General features: G+C 41.9%; 3 protein-coding genes across 4 annotated transcripts; all 3 read right to left on the bottom strand.

Annotated features, from left to right (window-relative positions):
* Window positions 1-451: 451 nt before the first annotated feature.
* Window positions 452-1,305, bottom strand: gpx2 (glutathione peroxidase 2; the record flags this gene model as incomplete). The annotated part of the gene is made up of 2 exons (XM_083683799.1): window positions 452-805; window positions 1,084-1,305. The coding sequence occupies 2 exons, from the start codon at window positions 1,303-1,305 to the stop codon at window positions 452-454; spliced, it is 576 nt and encodes a 191-aa protein (XP_083539925.1).
* A 937-nt stretch (window positions 1,306-2,242) lies between these two features.
* LOC310813815 (ras-related protein Rab-15-like) lies at window positions 2,243-8,028 on the bottom strand. Its single transcript, XM_083682944.1, has 7 exons — window positions 7,784-8,028; window positions 4,934-4,994; window positions 4,713-4,773; window positions 4,473-4,550; window positions 4,169-4,258; window positions 3,569-3,634; window positions 2,243-3,464 (listed from the first exon to the last, which is right to left on the bottom strand). The coding sequence occupies exons 1-7, from the start codon at window positions 7,905-7,907 to the stop codon at window positions 3,297-3,299; spliced, it is 648 nt and encodes a 215-aa protein (XP_083539070.1). The 5' UTR covers window positions 7,908-8,028; the 3' UTR covers window positions 2,243-3,296.
* A 915-nt stretch (window positions 8,029-8,943) lies between these two features.
* Window positions 8,944-13,620, bottom strand: LOC310813819 (protein max-like). 2 transcript variants are annotated; one of them, XM_083682948.1, is made up of 4 exons: window positions 13,436-13,620; window positions 11,000-11,116; window positions 10,555-10,693; window positions 8,944-10,286 (listed from the first exon to the last, which is right to left on the bottom strand). In XM_083682948.1, exons 1-4 carry the CDS (start codon window positions 13,469-13,471, stop codon window positions 10,099-10,101), a joined length of 480 nt encoding a protein of 159 aa, XP_083539074.1. In that variant the 5' UTR covers window positions 13,472-13,620; the 3' UTR covers window positions 8,944-10,098. The 2 variants fall into 2 exon arrangements, with proteins under 2 accessions (XP_083539074.1, XP_083539075.1); XM_083682949.1 differs by having other exon boundaries at window positions 10,555-10,690; window positions 13,436-13,617.
* Between the last annotated feature and the right edge of the window lie 6,266 nt (window positions 13,621-19,886).

Here is a 19,886-nt window from a genome sequence, read left to right as displayed (position 1 = left end):
TTTTGAATTGTTTTGCTTTGTGAATGATCTAATTTGTTCTGATACAAAGGCACACACATCTCATTCACCAGCAGGAGTCAGTGTGGCTAAAATCGAATCAGTAGCGCCATCTGCTGAGAGAAGAATTGGGTTTACTGGAAAAAAGTTATTATTTATTCATAAGTAAGAAGAGCTACAATTTAAACCATATTGAGATAATTAAAACGAGTTTATACGAGTATATATATATATATATATATATATATATATATATATATATATATCACCAGAGAGTTCAATCAATGGCACAATCCACAACTCTTGAGCACTTACAGAGTCTCAGATAATATTCCCATTGCTTTTTAGAATATTAACCTCATATAGTAAAACTCAAAAGGATGGATGACACCACTACTCCTCTGACTATCATGGATGTGAAGTCATGAAGAAGAAAAACGACAGCATGCTATTTTCAGCTTTTGGTTAGTCTTAACAGTCTTTGGATGTCCGGCTCGATGTCGATGGTGGGGAATTTCTTGCTGTATCTCTTGAAGGGTTCTCCCTCTGGTCCAATAACGAATTTCTCAAAATTCCAAGAGATGTCAGTCCTGCTGATGGGACTCCAGACCAGGAATTTGGGATCCCGGATGAGGGAGTGCGGGTCATCATCAGGAAAGGGAAGTTTGTCTTTCAGATAGGCGAAGACAGGGTGGGTGTTGGTGCCATTTACATCGCACTTCTCAAAGATAGTGAAGCCAGGCTGGTACCCGTCCCCTGGACGCACATGCTTCAAACAGTTCAGGATCTCTCCATTTGCGCAGTTTTCCTGTGAAACACATACAGTTCTCATTTGTTATAAATGATTGAACAAATCCACTCTTTGGACAATTAGCAGTGTCTATTGATAGGCATTACAGCAGAACTTTAAGAATATCTACTATGCCTACCATACTGTATGAATGATTGATTTGGCCACATATTGTGGTATGAATTACCATGACTGTAAATTAAAGCTTATGATGAAAAAAGAAAAAAGGCCTTAAAATGACAGGTCGTGGCACGCTTAAGTCTCAAACTCTTTTGTTATGGTCACACGACACTGACCTGGTAGCCAAACTGGTTGCAGGGGAAGCCTAGGACGACTAGCCGGTGAGGGTACTTGCTCTGGAGTTGGTTGAGCTGGCTGAAGTCCCGGGTGGTGGTCCCTCAGAGAGAGGCCACATTCTCAATCAGTATCACCCGACCTCTGAACACATTGAAGTCCACCGAATCCCCCTCCAACGTGGTGGCTCGCAGATCGTAGAACGTCTTAGCGATGAACGTCATGGTTGTGTGTTCCTTCTACACTGACAGCAGAGGAACGGTGCGTCTGTGCAAGTGAGTCCCACCTCACGTCACCTGACTTCAGATATAAAGCTGCCTTCGCCGAGTGTCAAATGGCTCAGCAGGAAACCGATACACACCTGACATCCAATACTCCCACACAGACAAAAGTAGACAGGCTCACGTTTCAGCTTGTAAACCTGCACAGCAGGGGAGGCTGATGGAGGTGGAAATCGGAGGACGGGCTCATTGTAATGCATGGAACCGAATGAGGAATGGTATCAAACACACGTGTTTGATTCCAATCCTGACTCCATGCTATGCATTACAATGAGCCCGTCCTCCGATTTCTGCCTCCACCAGCCTCCCCTGCTGTGCAGGTTGATATGAGTGGAATCTTTTGAGATCAATCATGACTTTTCTTTTAATGATTTGTTAAACGAGCATAAAAAACATGCTCATCTTAAAAATAAATAATATCTGATAAAACATTTTTTATTTAAAAAATCTGTTATCCAATATACCATGAAATGCTTTCACAACCAGTCTTACTTATGAATATGTTTGAGGAAATGTAATCCACAGTATGAAGATGTTTACAAAGGATGTCATGTACAATACACTGTGTGTGTAGGTATCCTAGTTGCAGTTTGTTTGTCAATATGAATGAGTTATATATTGTTAATGAGAGCGCAAGGTAGAAAGAGGACTATGTATTATGATATACACAATATTCAGCTTCATGGTAATCCTTGGACCTATATCAGTTTCAAGGCCATCAATCATTTATGAAGTCATTACCTGCCTTTTTCAGAATGTGATAAAAAATGTATGACTGTTCTATTCAAACTTCCTCAATGGACCTCTGCTTCACTCAAATCTCCTCTGGTAAATCCTTTGAACAGTTAACTTTACAATACCCAAACACAACAAACAAATATTAACATTTAATTGTAGCTTTTTTTATTGAGTATTTAGTTATTTTACAAAACAAGAAATAATCATTTTCATCTTTCATCGCTGATACAGTTTCAAATGCCAACTCAACCCAATCAAAAGTCCTTCAAAACAGTAAATTAGTGGCACCTCAATAGTCCTTTAGAATAAATGTAGGCAGTATTGCTAGCGTTTCAAACTGGAAAAACAACTTCTTATTGGCATTGGCAAGTTAGTGCACAAAACATAAATTACTCAATGATGTTGAATTTGTAAGAAAGAAAACAAGTTTAATACCAGCCTGTTTGAGCATGACTGACTTACTGGCGTAATTGAGCCCTTTCTGCTGGCTGGGATTCTATTTCTACGTCTGAATTATTAAACCTTGTCCTCTGCCGCCTGCCAACCCTGTCCTTGTCCCTGTCTCGCTTAAAGAAGGAGCACTCAAAATCCACAGAAACCAGTCTAATTCTATTCTCATTCACTGTATAATCAATCAATTTCAGTACTGAATTCATAAGTTCAGCTGAGTTACTCTAATAGGGTTGTGATGTCAAGGGTAGGCCCATTTTACAGGAGTATGTACATTGTGAGATATGTTCATCGTTATTATGGATTAACTGTATATAATCAGTTTCCTAAAGTACGATCAATTGTGTCATCAGATCATATAGTTGCAGGGGTTTTTTTCTCCAGAGTGACATTGAAGCCAATAGCCCTCTTCTGGCTAAATCTACACATTACATTATTATTATTATTATTATTGGCCTACTCAACTTAACAGGGCATTTTGGGTGGTGAAAAGCAGTGGAATGGGTTTCAAAACTATGCAAAAACCTTTCTCAACAAAATACAAATAACTAAATACAGTTGTCGGCGAAGAAGCAAATGCAGTATCCAGTTAACACACAATTTCATAGGCAGCTCATAAGCAAAATGTAATTATGTCACAGGGGCATCCTCTAGTCATCCGAGCCCAATACTGAAGGGTTTGCCATATCTTGCTAGCATCTACCTACCCCTGGCGTTGGAACCTGGCAAGAGAGACTAGCATGTTGCTAACACGAGCAGGCCTTGTGAGAGGTTGCATCTGTGCAAGGTGTGTCCTCCTTCTCCTCCCCCTCCAGAGAAGCCATATCCAGGTAACAATTGATGTCGCCCTCAAAGCTGTTGTCAAGGTCTTTGCCATGAGCATGCAACACCAGCTCTGTCAGCCGAGTGAATGCCTGGTGAGAGGAAAGAGGAAATGACAAATGATCAAAGTCCATATTTTTCACACGTAAATAACATACACATAAATACTCAGTAGTCAATGAGGCCAACAGCCTACCTCAGTAATGTTGGAGTTGGTACAGGCACTTGTCTCAAAGAAGTCCATTCCATAGGTCTTTGCTAGCTGTATACACACACACACACACACACACACACACACACACACACACACGTACAGTCAGTGTGGGAAAAAAACATACAGACAGAGGAATTCTGTGTTAAATTGGCCACGTTTCACACACGACACGGTAGGTGAATACACAGTATAAATAGCACAAACAGCTGCTGTCACTGCACAGAACAGTCGCTACGACACTGCACAGAACAGTCGCTATGACACTGCACAGAACAGTTGCTATGTCACTGCACCGAACAGTTGCCATGTCACTGCACCGAACAGTTGTTATGACACTGCACAGAACAGTTGCTATGTCACTGCACCGAACAGTTGCTATGTCACTGCACCGAACAGTTGCCATGTCACTGCACAGAACAGTTGCTATGACACTGCACAGAACAGTTGCCATGTCACTGCACAGAACAGTTGCTACGACACTGCACAGAACAGTCGCTATGACACTGCACAGAACAGTTGCTATGTCACTGCACAGAACAGTTGCTATGTCACTGCACAGAACACCGAGAGCTCAAAGCCAACCTTGTCTCCTTGTTCTTTGGCCACCTGCCTCTTCAGCTTCTCATCGCATTTGTTCCCCATCAGGATCCTCTGCACCTTGCCAGGGGCGTACTGAAACAGGGTGAGACAGGACGGGCCGTGAGGCTGCGGGAGAGGTCTGCCTCCTTACACTTAGACTGAGTAGACAGCAACAGTTCATGGAGAGCATTGCACATACTGGGTCATTTAAAACGAAAGAGAAAGTGAGAGAAAAGAAGAGAAAGAGGGACAAAGGGGATGAAAAGGGAGAGCGTTATCTTATCAGGTCTGTCGGTGTTCGCCTTACCTCATCAACATCGCTTGACCACTTCACAATGTGCTGGAAGGAATGCTCACTTGTGATGTCATACACCAGGACAATTCCCTGGTTAGAGATGAAAAAAGCGGGGACAGGGATGGGACAACGCCCATCATTTAGTGAAGCATCTCTCAGCATTATGAGACATACAACATTTGTATTTCATCCCTGAAAAATGATTATTAGTGTGTGGTGAGCTTATTATTGTGTATCGTGTGGACAGCTCACCTGAGCACGTCGGTAGTACTGTTTGGTGATGGTCTGGTAGCGTTCCTGACCGGCGGTGTCCCTACACACAGACCATGTTGAAACTTTTTTTTTTTTTTTTTTTTCATGAAAAGATTTTGTGGTAAATGAGTGGATACCTATGTTACTGTAAGCTTTATATGCTATTGTGATAGTACAGAACTACTAAAGCCATAGTTAAAGAACTGTCTCCATTCACTCACCATATCTGCAGTCGTACTTTGAGGCCATCTATTTCTAATGTTTTCATTTTGAAATCCACTCCTACAAGAGAAATATGTAAATATTAGATACACGTTCATTACCTAGAGGGGGTAACCATGTGCATCTAAATGCATCTTCAATACAGTCTGCTGAGAGCCAATGTCAATGCCAATGTCTGCATTTAAAAAAAAAAAAAAATGTTCAGGGTACATTATCTATTGATACTGCACTTAAATTCAATATTGTTCCCGGCAGTAGTGCATTCAACCAATCAAATGTATAAAAAGGGCCATGACAGGCAGTCGGTACAGCTTTCTTTTCCCAGGCGTAATGGAAGCGGTGATGCCCCTCCCCTTTCGGGCAGTTGTGTTTTGAAGAGGGCATTGACGAGGGTTGCTTAGATACACACTTATCCCAGCTGAATATCCTTTCAATCATTCTACAGAGGTAACCTTTAAATCACGTCCCCTTGCTGAGGGTAAATTCAATTGTCGTCATTTACTAGGGTGTTTTACTGCAGGGCTGAGGGACAAGGAAGCTTTAAGACGTAACTGGGAGTCTATCGACCGCTGCCTGAACGATCAATAAATCACTCACAACAACCTACATTTAAATGTCAGTGGTGGGTGGGGGGTGGGGGGTGGGGGGGGGGGTGATAGCTTCACATTTAGAAAAGCATAAAAACCCATTAAAAGAATGTGTAACATTTTACATCCGGACACATATTGTAGAGTTAAGGTTTGAAACATCATCAACCCTTAACATCCAAACCTCACCAGAACAAGACGGTCCTGACATGAATACCTCACAGAAGGCTGGCTTCTGAGACAAAGAACAGACGTGGAAGAGAATCCACATAACAAGTGTTTTAATGATGTCAGAAACCAATTGTGATTCAACTGCTGGGGGACGTGAAAACTGACATGTAATCTGGCACTGAGACAAGGAGAGCTCATTACGATTTTACAGGTTTTACATGCTTCACTTCCTGTTTTTGCATGTGCACCCCGCTGGGCCTGTAGTCATATCACACTGTCACAAGTTCAACAGGTCGGAAACTGCACAGCTGATTTCTTAACAGGCTTATTTGAGCGGGGTTACACAATTTCAACCCGTTTCAAGGTGAATGGTTGGCGAATTACCAGCTACCATCGATGGAATGAAAACATCAGTGAGCTTTTGAGCATTGGTACTGCACTTGTGTGGGTGTGACTATTAAGACTCTTGTGTGACTCACAGCTGGACCCTTGCTGAATACTGGGGGCCTCTCTCCTTCTCGCTGTGACTCATTTCACGGTGGTCGGCGTGTCTCCCATGTGTGAAATGTGCAGTCGTATCTAGGTTCAGAATCTAGGGAGGATTATCACGGTGGGAAAATCAGGCGCCTTGCTCTGATTCCTGCTGCTGTAACGAACCCTTCCCCCTCAACAACACTCAAACAAAGTATGAAAATACAATAGGTTTTTTTGTACATCTACAGCCCAGCTTAGTTCACAGAGATTAAATGGCACAAATAGAACTGCACTGTAGGTCACCGCACTCACTGTAGTCATAGTGCCTGTTGAAATTGGCCCCCATGGCATGTCTGTAGTTGAACTATTGATAATATGAGTTGAACATACACAGTAGGAGGAAGGAAGAGAGTTACAGGGTAACTCTCTCTGTGTGTGCCAGTGTAAGTAACATCTCTCTGAAGTGTAGATGCATTCTAAATTCATCCTTGGTCAAAGTAGATCCACAGGTATCCAAATGGACAGCAGATAAGACTTTCTAGCCACTCAGCAGAACCCTTATTCTGTTCCACCGGGGACGGTGTTTGAAGGGAGCTGATCACTGCAGTACTGACGTGTTCATCAATAAGAGGGAGATCAATGAGTTCTAAAGCCACTTGAGAAGAGTACTGAACTTGGAGAGTACTCACATTTCATATTATAAAAGTATTTTCTACTGCGTATCTTCGTCGAGGTCATTGCACTTTGTTATGGGAGGAAGAAATACACCAGTCTTAGGTGGAATGCTTTCCCTAACTGTAACACTTCTCTGTCTACGCCTCATAAAGTTGGTTTCCCTACTTCCTGTTCATCAAGTAATGCTTTCCTTCCTAGTGAATACCATCATCAGTCTGGGAAGGTTTTTCGCTGCAATTATGGACCCATTTGCAGCTCGACTGTGCTCTGTCAACTGACTTTCAAAACACAAAGGGAGAGGCGTGCTTCCTGGAAATACTCTCCTTCTATCATAAATGGCCCTACATACAATAACACCAGTATCAGAAGCTGTATCATTTGCTGTTAATGTCAATGACGCTTTATTATAAAACTGTTGTCTGGTATCAAATCCTGAGATAACTTTCTAAGTGACATACAAACATAAAGCACTCATGTTTTGACTGAACACATTGTAATCTATTGCCTTCTTTCCAATTTGAAAGATACACCAATTGATTAAGTGGTGGGGTGAGTAAGATTTAATTGATTGTAATTGAAGGCCTATATATATTCTCATATAAACTTTGACTAAATAACTTGATCAGATAACTTGAGCTCAGGAATGTTGAACTGACTTCAATAAACTGTAATCTGAGGACAAAAAACGGTCATAAGCATAGGAACAGTAGGCTATGCCGACTCCACTTAATGAAAATCCCCTTCATAAATCGGATCATCGTCAACGTTGGTCCTGTTTTTGAGAAATGTCCCTTCCTCTTTAGAAAACAGGTGTTTCCAAAATGTTTCCCGGTCAACTGTAAAATACTTTGCTTACATACCTCAGACAAATTGAAAACGAAAATAATCTGTTTGTAGAGTTTAGGAACCAATTGACACAACTTTTAGATGAGGTAGCCTTACCAATAGTGGAGATATGCGAAGGATGAAAATCATTATCCGTGAACCTGCACAACAAACATGTTTTTCCAACTCCGGAATCTCCTAGAACCAACAACCTGAACAACACGTCGTACTGCTTTGCCATGGTTTGGGACAGTAGCCTAGGGAATTACAAATACTTTCGCATATCCCTAAAATGCATATTGTTGATGTTTCTCCGGTGTTCTTTTCTGTCCCTCTGTTCCCATGATCAAGCGCTGCTTGGGGGCGGCTCCATGATTTGCGGCCGACAGTCCGGAGAGGAGGGGAGGATCCACAGGAGACCGGCTACAATCTAACATTATTTGGCACAAACGCTTGGATGGACATTAAAAAGAAAAATAGCACTTGTTGAAGAAATTAGAGAAAATATTTCCCTACATTGCTCAAACGCGATATGAGGAGTAATCAGTCCGTTATAATTTGTTGCCAAAGAGTAATTAGTTAATAATATCATGAAAATATGTGAATGCTTAACTGTACATAGAAGTTAGATAAATTATCTATTACTCCCATCGGCCAGATGATGTCAGTGTTGCTCTACTCTTTAACTTGTTATTTTTTTGATGAAAAAGGGATGCTATCTCATTTCAAGCTTTTTTTTTTGTTGAATGTCTGGGATTTTTTACCTTTGACAAACATTTTATAGAGATCCTCATGCTGATATGGATGTATCTTCTCTCATTCCTTTATCACAACTGAAACTCCCAGACAACCTGTAATCGCTTGAGTGACAAGATGGGCCCTTGAGATAACGTTGTGTGGACCAGAGTGGTATATTAGAAGTCAGTGTCCAGATGGACATCCTTGGAGGATGCAGAGATGTACGATACCTTGCTCTGGAAAGTACAATGCACCAAAGTAACTTACTTATCAGTCCAGTATTCAAGAGTATTCAAGACGTGTGTGTTATGCTTGTTCGCATTGGCAAAGATATCATCAAATCAGCTTTAAGATTGAAATCAAGAACACCATGAGCAGTCAGTCTATCTAACCTGCTGTTACTCATCACATGCTTTCTTTCACACAAAAGAAAAAGTAGATTTATCTTGTTTCTTTCTAAGTATGTTATCATGACTCCACATAAGCGCAGCTGCTAACTACCGGTATTCAAATAGCATCCAGTCACTGACAACAAAACGCAAAAGGATAAAATAGTTTTATTTATAGTCTCATAGTAAAGGTATGCCTCAACTTGCAAGACAATTGTTGGCAGTATGTACAACATACCTGTAATTTCCATGGAATGGAATAAACAAATATATATTTCGTACACACTAATTACCTCTGTAAAATGGAGAGAATTTTTTTTTTTTAATATGACAAACAAACATTCCCAGGACAGGCAAATACTTCCAGGGGAGGTTTTTCTTTGTAGAGTTGACAGTTAACATTTAAGAGTATACAGTGTTATGCACTACACACTGATATGGACTTATTTTCCTTTAACAAAAATAAAAGGTTACTACCTTTTAACTGCATTGTGTAACATTCAGCATCCATTTGGGAAATTTACATGAACCTTTTCTTATCATATCCCCATATTCTTGAGAATACCAAAAATAAAACATTGTTGAACCTGTGAAGTGAGAATATATTAATTGAGAGGCCAACATTGTTCATCCATCCATCCATCTCCACTGACAAATCTCAAGCTAAACGACAATGTACAATATGGGATAAGAAATCAACTTCGATATCTCACTTTAAATATAGGGATTTGATTACACAAATATTTCAAAGACAAAAACATCAGCCATCTACACTGATTCAGGAGGGTTGCGTTACACATATTTTTCCAAAGCAATTTCACATTCTTTTGTGGAAAAGTACAAATATTAAAAAGGTAAACTACTCCTAAGGACAATTTCTCAAAGGTCTGTTTTAAGTCTCAAAACTCTTTGAAACAGGTTCATTGAGGTTCTTCAAAACAAGAAATGGGGGTATTTGTCGTATCTAGACTAAAGCTGTACTCCTCGTCACCTCCACATTTGATTATGAATGGTTATTATGAGGTTATAAAAGCATGAAGTCCTTCAAACTGCAGAGCTGCCTCAGTCGCGGGGAGGAGAGGTGTGGCCGCACCACGAGGAAGTGACAGGACACGAGCCAGGGAAGAGAAAGGTGGAAGCGTTTTTATATAGTATAGCACCTCTCTCTCACTGTCTTCCCTCCCCGTTTCCTGGACTGGCATGAGAAGGCTGGGAAGAGACTGCCAACAGGTAGGAGGAGGAGGAGGAGGAGTGTGGGCTGCCGGAAAAGAGAGTATCTGGTCTGGAGCACTGGGGGGGCGGAGTTTAGCTGGGCTCCACGCGTTGCTTCTTTCTGTTGGGCGGCTCCTCCGGCTCGGATTCAGAGCTCGAGTCGGAGCCGCCGTCGAAGGCAGACACTGCGCTCCCCTTGGGGTTGGTGTACAAGCTGCTGTCAGAGGAGGAGTAGTTGGCCTGGAGCTGTGTGTTCCCCTTGACCTTCTCCAGTGCACGGACTGCGCACACACACACACACACACACACACACACGCACACAGACACACACAGACAGACACACCCAGACAGACACACCCACGGGGAAACATAAACACAGTCAGAGGAAACAGAAGGAGCACCCCAGCCTCTCTCTACACAAGGTGATCTAGCTCTGACCCAGGCACAGGACATGAGCCTCCTGCTCCAGCAGCCCCCCCCCCCCCCCCCCCCCGGACCCACTCACCCTGCTGCTCCAGCAGCCCCCCCCCCCCCCCCAGACCCACTCACCCTGCTGCTCAAGCAGTGCGTTCTGCTTCTTCAGGTCATCAATGTCCTGCTGGTGCGTGTGGTTTTTTCGTCTCATGAACTGGATGTACTCTGTAGCTTTGTCTAGGATCTGAGCTCGGGAAGCCTGTTTGACAGCCTGCTGTCAGCAATAAGTACAGACTAAGCAATGGGGAAATGTTACATTGATCTCATCATCGCACAACAGGTGACACTGCAGTTATTTCGGGTACAGCATAGCCTAATTTGACTATTGTAACCACGAACAGATCAAAATGTGTTTAAAATCTCTTGCTCACCGCTAATCCAAACGTGATCTTAACTCCTAGTACAGTTTGAGTTCATCCATTACAGTTTATACACACTGCTGACTTCATGTTAGCATTGGGACACCGTGTGCAGGGATGGAACGCAAATGTGGAAGAGAAGAAAAAAAAATTGTACCCACTTGACTGACTTTCTCCCCTTGTAACACAGGCACAGAGTCCCGTAGACTGTGGAAGCTGTCTTTAATGTGGTCCCTGCGTTTGCGCTCCAACGCATTGTGATGTGCTCGTTTGTCTGCCTGCAATGACAAATTCACACAAGGATCACTTTCAACCCAGAGTAGCAATAATTGATGGTCAAATATTGAAGCAAAAGTGTGTCAAAATAGGCCATGGTAAACATGAGGTAAATATATTCGAATAGTTGCTTAATTTCCACTTCGCACACCGTGCTTTGAGTTAACACTGATCTCATCACCAGCGACATCTAGCCTTATACGCTTAAAGGCCCACATTAGTAATTTTGACGTTTATTTGCTAATATGACATCCTGGTGCTGCACAATGTTATTGCTAATGATTGAAGTCCTACAATTGCCATTTAGGTCAAAAAATGAGTATTTTGGGCGAGACATTCTATCTTCTTAGCTCTCCCTAAAACGATTCCTCATGTGCCGTGACGTATGACATTTCATACAGCAGAGCTCCAGAGTGTGACGTGACTCGCCTGTTTCTAAAGTTAGAGCCCAGAGTCAAATATAACCCTCCGAACCTCCTTCACCGGCTTTTTAGCAAGTGAATCAAACTACTTTTTGACACATTTTATTGATAATTGCTCCAAGCTGTAACTGCCGCTACATTCCCAAACAGCTCCAAGAATTACTAATGCACCCGGTGCATCCGTTGAGTGAGTTTTTTTTCCAAGAGAAGAAAGGGAGCAAAACTTATGATGACCCTACACTTGTCACCATCACTAACTCCTAAAATTCTGAAGGGGACTGCATGGTCCAACCATCTCTATTGGTTTGCCACTCTCCCCCTACTTGCAGATGCTGTTTTCACCACAGTGTGGACCACCAATAAGAGGAGTTCTACGAGTCCATTACATGTTTATCTTTAGCTGTCCATCTCTAAAAGTAGGGTCACATTTATCACAGGGATGAAATGTGACATAACAGTGAGTAATATCACTGCTCTCATCCAGAGCTGAAGATCCAGCTTAATCAAAATGGGGGAGGGGAATCCTCTCCTCAAGGGAGAATCCTACCAGATCATGGCCCTGATAGCAACATTGAGATAAGGACCATGATTTGGCATACAAATAAATGAAAGCATGGATTCGATGACGCAGAGGGCATGAAGAGGAAATTGTAAGGAAATTCACAATAAATTGCCATTTTGTCTGTTTATTATCCAGACATTTTTGGCAGCATGCAACGCAAGCCTCCTGCAAAGACATTTCCTCACATGCAGCGGCATCGTGTTACCACCCCTTTTGGTGAAATGTAAACAGCCAGCCAAAGGGCTAACCAGTGTGTAATTGTGACACGGTGTGCAACATTCTCCCTCTCATGGAGTACACACACTGTCACTGTAAAAGATGGCAGGTCCCGTGGCCCTGGCACGTCACCAGTCAACATACGTGTAAGACAGAACAAGCCCCCCTCAGTTAAATGTACACAGATCTAGTCGCTATGGCCGTAGGTTGGCTAGTTGGCTACGTGCAATCAAGCAAATGTAAGAAAATTGGTAATTTCACCCAGCTAGCTAGCTAAATATAGGACGCGTTTAGGCTTATGGGATGGGATTACCCCTTCATGCGTAAATATTTTCTGAACGCTCCCATCAATCCTGAAAAACAACATACACTTCGGACTTTTGTGTGCATGTTACCTAGATGACACAGGACACAGTGTGGCTTTCGAAAAGTGCCACTGCTTTGGTCTTGTACACATCTCTGCGCCTTTCAGCTGACCTTGCAGCGAATTTACAGCTAGGTAGCTAGCTAGTCTAGCTTGCTTGATAGGCAGACGATGTGGTTGTGTTTCGGCCGTCGCATGAATCGTTTTAACCATGGTGTTCTAGGGACGGACGGTCTGGACTGGCGATGTTGCACTCGCTCCCTCGAACATACTGGCCAAGAACGTCAACGATTTATTTCACAATCACGTCAAACATTGAGTCCAGCTCGGGCATAATCAGACAGAAAAGCATCTTCGTCGTATATTTCTGACTTGCGGATACCATTTTTTTAAAGAGCTAGCCATGTCATCATGATCAATTAACGCGTTAGCTAGCTAGCCAGCGGCGGCTTGAAATATTACGAACAAATATACGTCTAGGTAGTTAACTAGCGTTGGGTATCGATGGAGATATGAACACTCAAGATACGTGATTAATCGTTGAAAAAAAGCTTTTACTGGCAGACTCGTGCTACGGAAGGGGAAAACTATTTTGATCTGCCAGTTCACGACTGCGCTAGCACGGACTATGCTAACCGAGATGCTAGTAGCCATCACGTTACAATCAGTATCCACTAGAACCCTGAAAAGCACGCGTTTTTCTACCTGATATTTACACATGGCTGGATAGAAATAAACAGTAGGCATTTTAACTTACGTCACTGTCGACTTCGATATCATCGTTGTCGCTCATTCTTCGGTGAAAGATGTGAGAAAACTAAAAAAAAAAAAAAAGGAAACTGTGGTCAAAATAAACGGTACAACTAGCAAACAAAATGAAATCAACAAGAACTGAACGAATTTTTACAGCAGGGACATGACGATCAACGGATTCCCTACACGTGATTCGCCTACACATGGATGTTGTAGCTTGTAAGGCGCATGCGCAAAACGAGAGGGTGTGTGGGTATTGCTGTTTTGTGTGTCTTTCATCCGCATTGTATCAGTGTGTCGTCATTCGTATTTGGACTATATTCCCCACACGCCTATTCATTTGGACGCGCCCATGCTACGGAAAGCTCGGAAAAATATTCATACCCCTTAAAACTGGCCCAGGATCTGTTTTATTATTACTTAATATGGAGTTAATATAACTCTTATATGGAGTGATACAGGGACAACTGATCCCACTCACAGTTGAATGAGACACTGTAGAATAGATAGGTCAACACTTTTATGTCAATGCATTGCATATATTGTGTATTGAACGAATTGGATTAGTGTGTTGATGTACCTTGATTGTTGTGGAATGAGGTGAAAAGCAGCCTAATTGGCTGCAAAATTAATGGAATATTGGATTATGAACGATCTACAAACAACATAGGTCTATTCTGCATTTCTTTTATGAACGCTGTCATAGTGGCAGTTAAGTTAAGTAGCCTATTGATGCATTAATATTTTATTGTATTTGATGTACTCAACCAATTGAATACATAAAATATTAAGAAGAAACCATTAGCATGTCATACTGTTGTGGATATGTGATGACTAGATAATTCCAATCTGCATCCACTGGTTGATGACTGCTAAATAAACCATAACTATGCAACATTGCTAGAACCCAAACTTGTCTGTTACAGGTAGCTGACATTTGGCTACATGATAGGCCAACAATCTATCATCTTTCTCACAACGGAAAGTCAAAGTCAAAGTGCATGCTGTAGTTGTGGTTTGCAGGCAGCAAACAAGGCCTTTCCCTCTGCAGCCTGTGATTATATATGAGGCCAGGCCAGATGGCCCAGCTTCATCCACCCCCCCCCCCCGCCCCCCACCCCCCAAAGGTCCTTTAAAACTTTTGGTTTCTCTTGCATCAGCACCTGACCTCTACAGTGAGCCTATGCAACATTGCTAGAATAACTTTACAAATGTTTTGTTATACCTTGAAGAGTGTGGATGATGTTTGATAATGAAAAGCAACTGGCTTTTAACATACAGTAAACAAATGTGTCCTTATTTAAATATGTTCACTTTGATAAAGCAGTATATAGCTTACAATATTCAGTGTAAAGGGGATTTCAAATTGGTTTCAGTCAAAGGGGATTTGATTACAAATGTAATTTCACCTGACCAGGTAAAACCAAACCGATATACTGTATATCTATTCATGACCAAAAACGATATTTTAAGTGAGAAGTTATGGCTTGTCGATTGTCCACAAAAGCCAGGAAATTACAAGGTCTCAAGAATGAGTTCATGCGGTGGTGTTATCTGAATAGAATAGATAGGATGTAGACACTTGTGATCTATCGCCTTGACTACTGCAACATACTCTTGGCCGGGCTCCCCGCCTCCGCCATCAGGCCTCTGCAGCTCATCCAGAGTGCTGCCGCAGCTGTGTTCAATGTCCCCAAATTCTCCCATGTCACCCCCTCCTTCGCACCCTTCACTGGCTCCCGGTAGCAGCTCCCATGAGATTCAAGTCCCTGGTGCTCGCCTACCGGGCGGCAAAGGGAACAGCCTCTCCCTTCTTGCAAGCAATGGTCAGCCCCCAAACCTCTGCCCAGTCACTCCACTCTTCCACCTCGGCTGGCCGCCTGGCACCGCCGCCTCTATGTGGCCACTACTCCTGTTTCTCTACTGTAAATAAATTAATTTAAAAAAAAGAAGGAAAAAAAAGTAATTATTCCTTCTTCTAGCATTGTGACTGCCAATACCCCCTGGTCCTAGCATATATTACCTTTTCTTATGATGACTGATGGATAGATGAGTCACTTACTTAGACAAATGTATTTGTTGTAAGTTGCTTTGGATAAAGGCGTCTGCTAAATGCCATAAATGTTATATAAATGTAAATGTAATTGTAAACCCGCCTGGTCTGTATTAATGGAGTTTGGATAATCTAAGGTAGTCACTCACCACGTGTATTGTTTATTGTGTATATATTGTTTAAACATTATTGACTGTTTTGTTGACCTTTCTCGGTACTTGGAATGTAATGATGTTGCAACCCTATGGCAGGTGTGTGTGTGTGTGTGTGTGTGTGTGTGTGTGTGTGTGTGTGTGTGTGTGTGTGTGTGTGTGTGTGTGTGTGTGTGTGTGTTTGATATGCATGTACACGTGTGTGTACAGGTGTGAGAGCAAATTAGAGATGAAGGTAGTGTGACAAGAAGGGAAGTCACTTTTTTGTTTTATATTTACCATGACCTACCACCGTTTCATTACTCTGGGGTCAAATTGATCGGAACATCGATGTGTAGGGGGGGTGTAGCATGTGTACTCAATGAACATGTGTTATTCATAGAAAATAAGCCAAGGCCATGGCTGATAATTAATTGTAATTGCATTTTCTTTGATTAAAAATGTAAAACGTCATTTTGACAAGGGTTAATAGTGTTTCAATTTATTTATGACCTGTCCTAAGGAGACAATCTTATCACACCATTCCTTACATCTTGATCAATATTATGTTCTTACACTGATTGTGTGTGTCACCTGCCTGTGTCGACATAGCTGCTTCATTAGCATGTCAAGGACAGTACGATAAGAAACATTTTCTGAACGAGCACACAAGACTGGAAGTCGTTGACCGCTCAACTCTCTCCTAGGATGCAGTTCTCTCAAGACTTTTGCACACTCTCGATGCCTATCGCCTCTGCTGTGGGGGAAAACTTCAATTCAGCCCCTATCTTCTACCCACCCACCGTCCGTCCGTCTGGTGAAAGTCCAGCCCCCCCCCCCCCCCCCCCCCCTCAATTAGCTGAAAGTCCGGGGTCGTTTTGTTCTCCCCAGTCAGTCCCTGGTCTCATTGGTTCTCCTTGCAAACAGATAAATACTGTGGTGGTAGTGGGATATAAAAGCAGAATGCAGGGGATAAGTCTTTATGTCCTGGTCAAAGGGTGTTGTTTCGTGAGTACAGTAAACAGACCATGTGGTCTGTCTTTGTTTAATTTCTCTCTCTCCCTCTCTACCTCTCTATTTAAGTATTTGCCTTGTGAAATTGTAAAGTTTACAGTATTATTAAAACCTCGGTTGATTCATTCTATTTAACCGTTATTGCACTAATCGGCACAAACTCAACAATTCTTTGCACATAGTGTTACTTAAATTACTTTGAGTCAGACTATTAATATTAATTAATATTATATATTAATATTATATGATATGCTTTGCTATTAACAAAATATAGCAACATGTCCTTGCCATGCCTCCGTATTGTAAATGCCATCCTATTAGACCCTGCAAGGATAAAAGTATCCTCACTATTCTATTAAATGGAAGCTTCAGGGGAACGTTATGTACCAGTACTTTACTTCCAACAAAATAATGTTATTTAAAACACGTTTTTAGATTTTCCTTAACCAACAAAGCAAGATTCCCAGAACATTAGGAGAAGGGTTTTTTAGACAACCAAATGGGAACTTCAGGGGAACGTTCACGAAGAGTTCTCTAATTCACCCAAAATAATGTAATTTTTTGAAGTTAATTGAACGTTCAGAGAACTATTTAACATCCCATAATCAACATAGCACTGTTCCCAGAACGTTCTGGGAAGGTTACTTGTCAAATAGCTAAAATAGAACCTTTAGGGGACGTTACACTAACGTTACCCAAAATATGGGTAAACCTAAAGTAGTTTTAATCACACCCAAACCACATAGCCTTTACTAAACCTGTTGCTTAATTGATTTGACCTCAGCGAATAGGCAAGCTCTGATCCATCCATCCATGTCTTGAAACTACGTGGTGGAAAAGCATTTATCAGCTGTCACAGCACAGCAGCAGTGTTTTAGTCTTCACCGTACATCGTCAAGATACAGTTGGTTTTTGCTGTGTCTTGCAGTGTTTGGTCTTCACCGTACATCGTCTATGAGCACATGAATGCGATATTTTATAATACGACCTGTATTACCTAATACCTATATTACCTAATACCTATATTACCTAATACCTTATCTCGGCTTCGATCCACCGCTCTTGAGACATTACCCGACGGGGCCCGAAAGCCGCATCTTAATCAGTTGTGTACAAATTGCTGTAGGTCTGACTACATGTCTTATTTTGTATTCTAATTTTTAAGGTACCTGTTAAATGAAAACGGCTGAACTAATTGTTTCAATATCCAGGGAATGTGTAGACATTGGCACGGTGATCAGACACACGAAATGCCATCAAATTCGGTGGTCAAACGGCTGAGAAATTAGTCAAGGCGATTTTGCATTTTCCATGGTAGCTCGGTTCAGGGTTCAAGTCATATGCGATCGAACGCCGTTCGCTCAATGGTAAAAACAACATTTTAAGAGATGAATTGGTTCTATAGAATAATGGTCCTTTGACGGTTGATTAATACTAGACATAAACACTAGAGGGTGCTTCTTGTATTTGTTTTGTCTGACGTAATACTATTAAATGAAAGAATGACCAAATGTGTCATTACACTGCAGCACAAGTCAGTGTCCATAAACAGTGCATTTGGCAGAGCACTTGTACTTCAACTGCAGCTCGTTCCAACCATACCATTCATCAGCACCCACACCATATGGCATAGGCCTTAAGAGTCAGCTTATCTCCCAATAGCCAATCTACAGACATATCCATCTCTCCTCCCTCAACAAATCCCTAACAAGTCTTAAATCCAAGTTCTTATCAACACATAATCATTTGCCTCTCTAAATGTTTCCTTTCTCTGGAAAAATGTCCATGTTTTGCACATAAAAACCAATCAAACCAAAAGGCAATCCACACATACTGAAGCTCCTTTCATGTGGTAACACACCATCTGAGAGAGTACATATTTAGGGACTGCCTGTGGATACGGGTCTCGTGAACTGCCTGCCTGCATCAGCTGACCTGCAGGATGATTTGCCAGCTGCACAGGCTCGTATCCTGAGGGGCTGTGTGCACCGAGTGAGACTGAGCCCCACCATGACTACAGGCAGGGGGATTACTGGACATTTGTAAAACTGGAATGTGAGCAATTCAGAAAACCAGAGGGGATCTGAAAGCCAGAGAGGATCTGAAAACTAGAGAGGATCTGAAAAAAAAAAGAATGTCATTTTCAACTGACCCTAACTCTAACAACGTTAACATTAAGTGGTCCTCTGTGGCTCAGTGGGTAGAGCGTGGCGCTAACAACGCTTAGGTTGTGGGTTTGATTCATGCTGGGACCATATGTACTGAAATGTATGCACTCACTGCAATGTAAGTCGCTTTGGATAAAAGCGTCAGCTAAATGGCATATATATTAAGCTCAATGGTTTGTAAAGCACATACTTGTCTGTGTGTAATTTGTATGTATCCAACCAAGTACCATAGAATCACAGAAATAATGTTTTTGTAGTCAAATGTTAGATGTTCTGAAGTTAACAATAATGATAATACAAAATGTTCCCAGTACAATGATGTACAATTAATACATTGATATCATTGAGGACAGTACACATCTGATACATGCCTCTGGAATCAACATGTACAGTATGTGGTAAATGTTTGTACAACATACGTGGTAAATATTTTAGATAGTGGGTGTATTATCTTCAATTCCATATCATAACCTTATCATATAGTCACGTTATCATGAAAGCAGAGCTATAATCTTCGGCAGATTAGGAATAAAATGGGGATAGTTTTGGTTTACATGCCATGCACCCTATGCACAGTGTCCTAATGAGATTAAAACACATATGGCTTCTCAGACCTAATCTGTAGCATACTGTCAGAGATTAGGTCAAAGAATCAACAACTCAGCCTTGTTTGACATATCTGGCCAATAGTGTGAGTTGTGGTTGGCTGGGGCCCTTGCTGCCCGGGATAGCACTCAGCAACCTGAGTGCAAAAGTGGGTCCTCTGAAAGGACTGGCAACATTGCCAGGCAAAGGCATTGAACCCTCTATTTGGTTACGTAACATTCATTGACAGTCTGTTTATACGTGCTTGAATGCTAACTGTGAAAAGAAAGCCCTTTCTAAAGGGCCACGGCAACAATAACACTCTGTCCACACAATCTGACCCATTGATGCTGAAGGCTTTCCCACGGTACTCAGATCCAATAGACAAACAGACAAACAAGGTGCAGAGCTGGCATCTCAGGAGGGATGGCACTGGATGGGTGGATGGTAACTTATCTGTCCTGAACTGCACCGGGTGCTAATTCTAGAGGCCTAAAACAGTGT

The sequence above is a fragment of the Argentina silus genome, assembly GCF_951799395.1.
Source record: "Argentina silus genome assembly, chromosome: 13".
In the NCBI taxonomy this organism is placed as follows: Eukaryota; Metazoa; Chordata; class Actinopteri; order Argentiniformes; family Argentinidae; genus Argentina; species Argentina silus.
The sequence above is the reverse complement of the archived record's forward strand: the minus strand, read 5'-3'. Positions and strand labels throughout refer to the sequence as shown.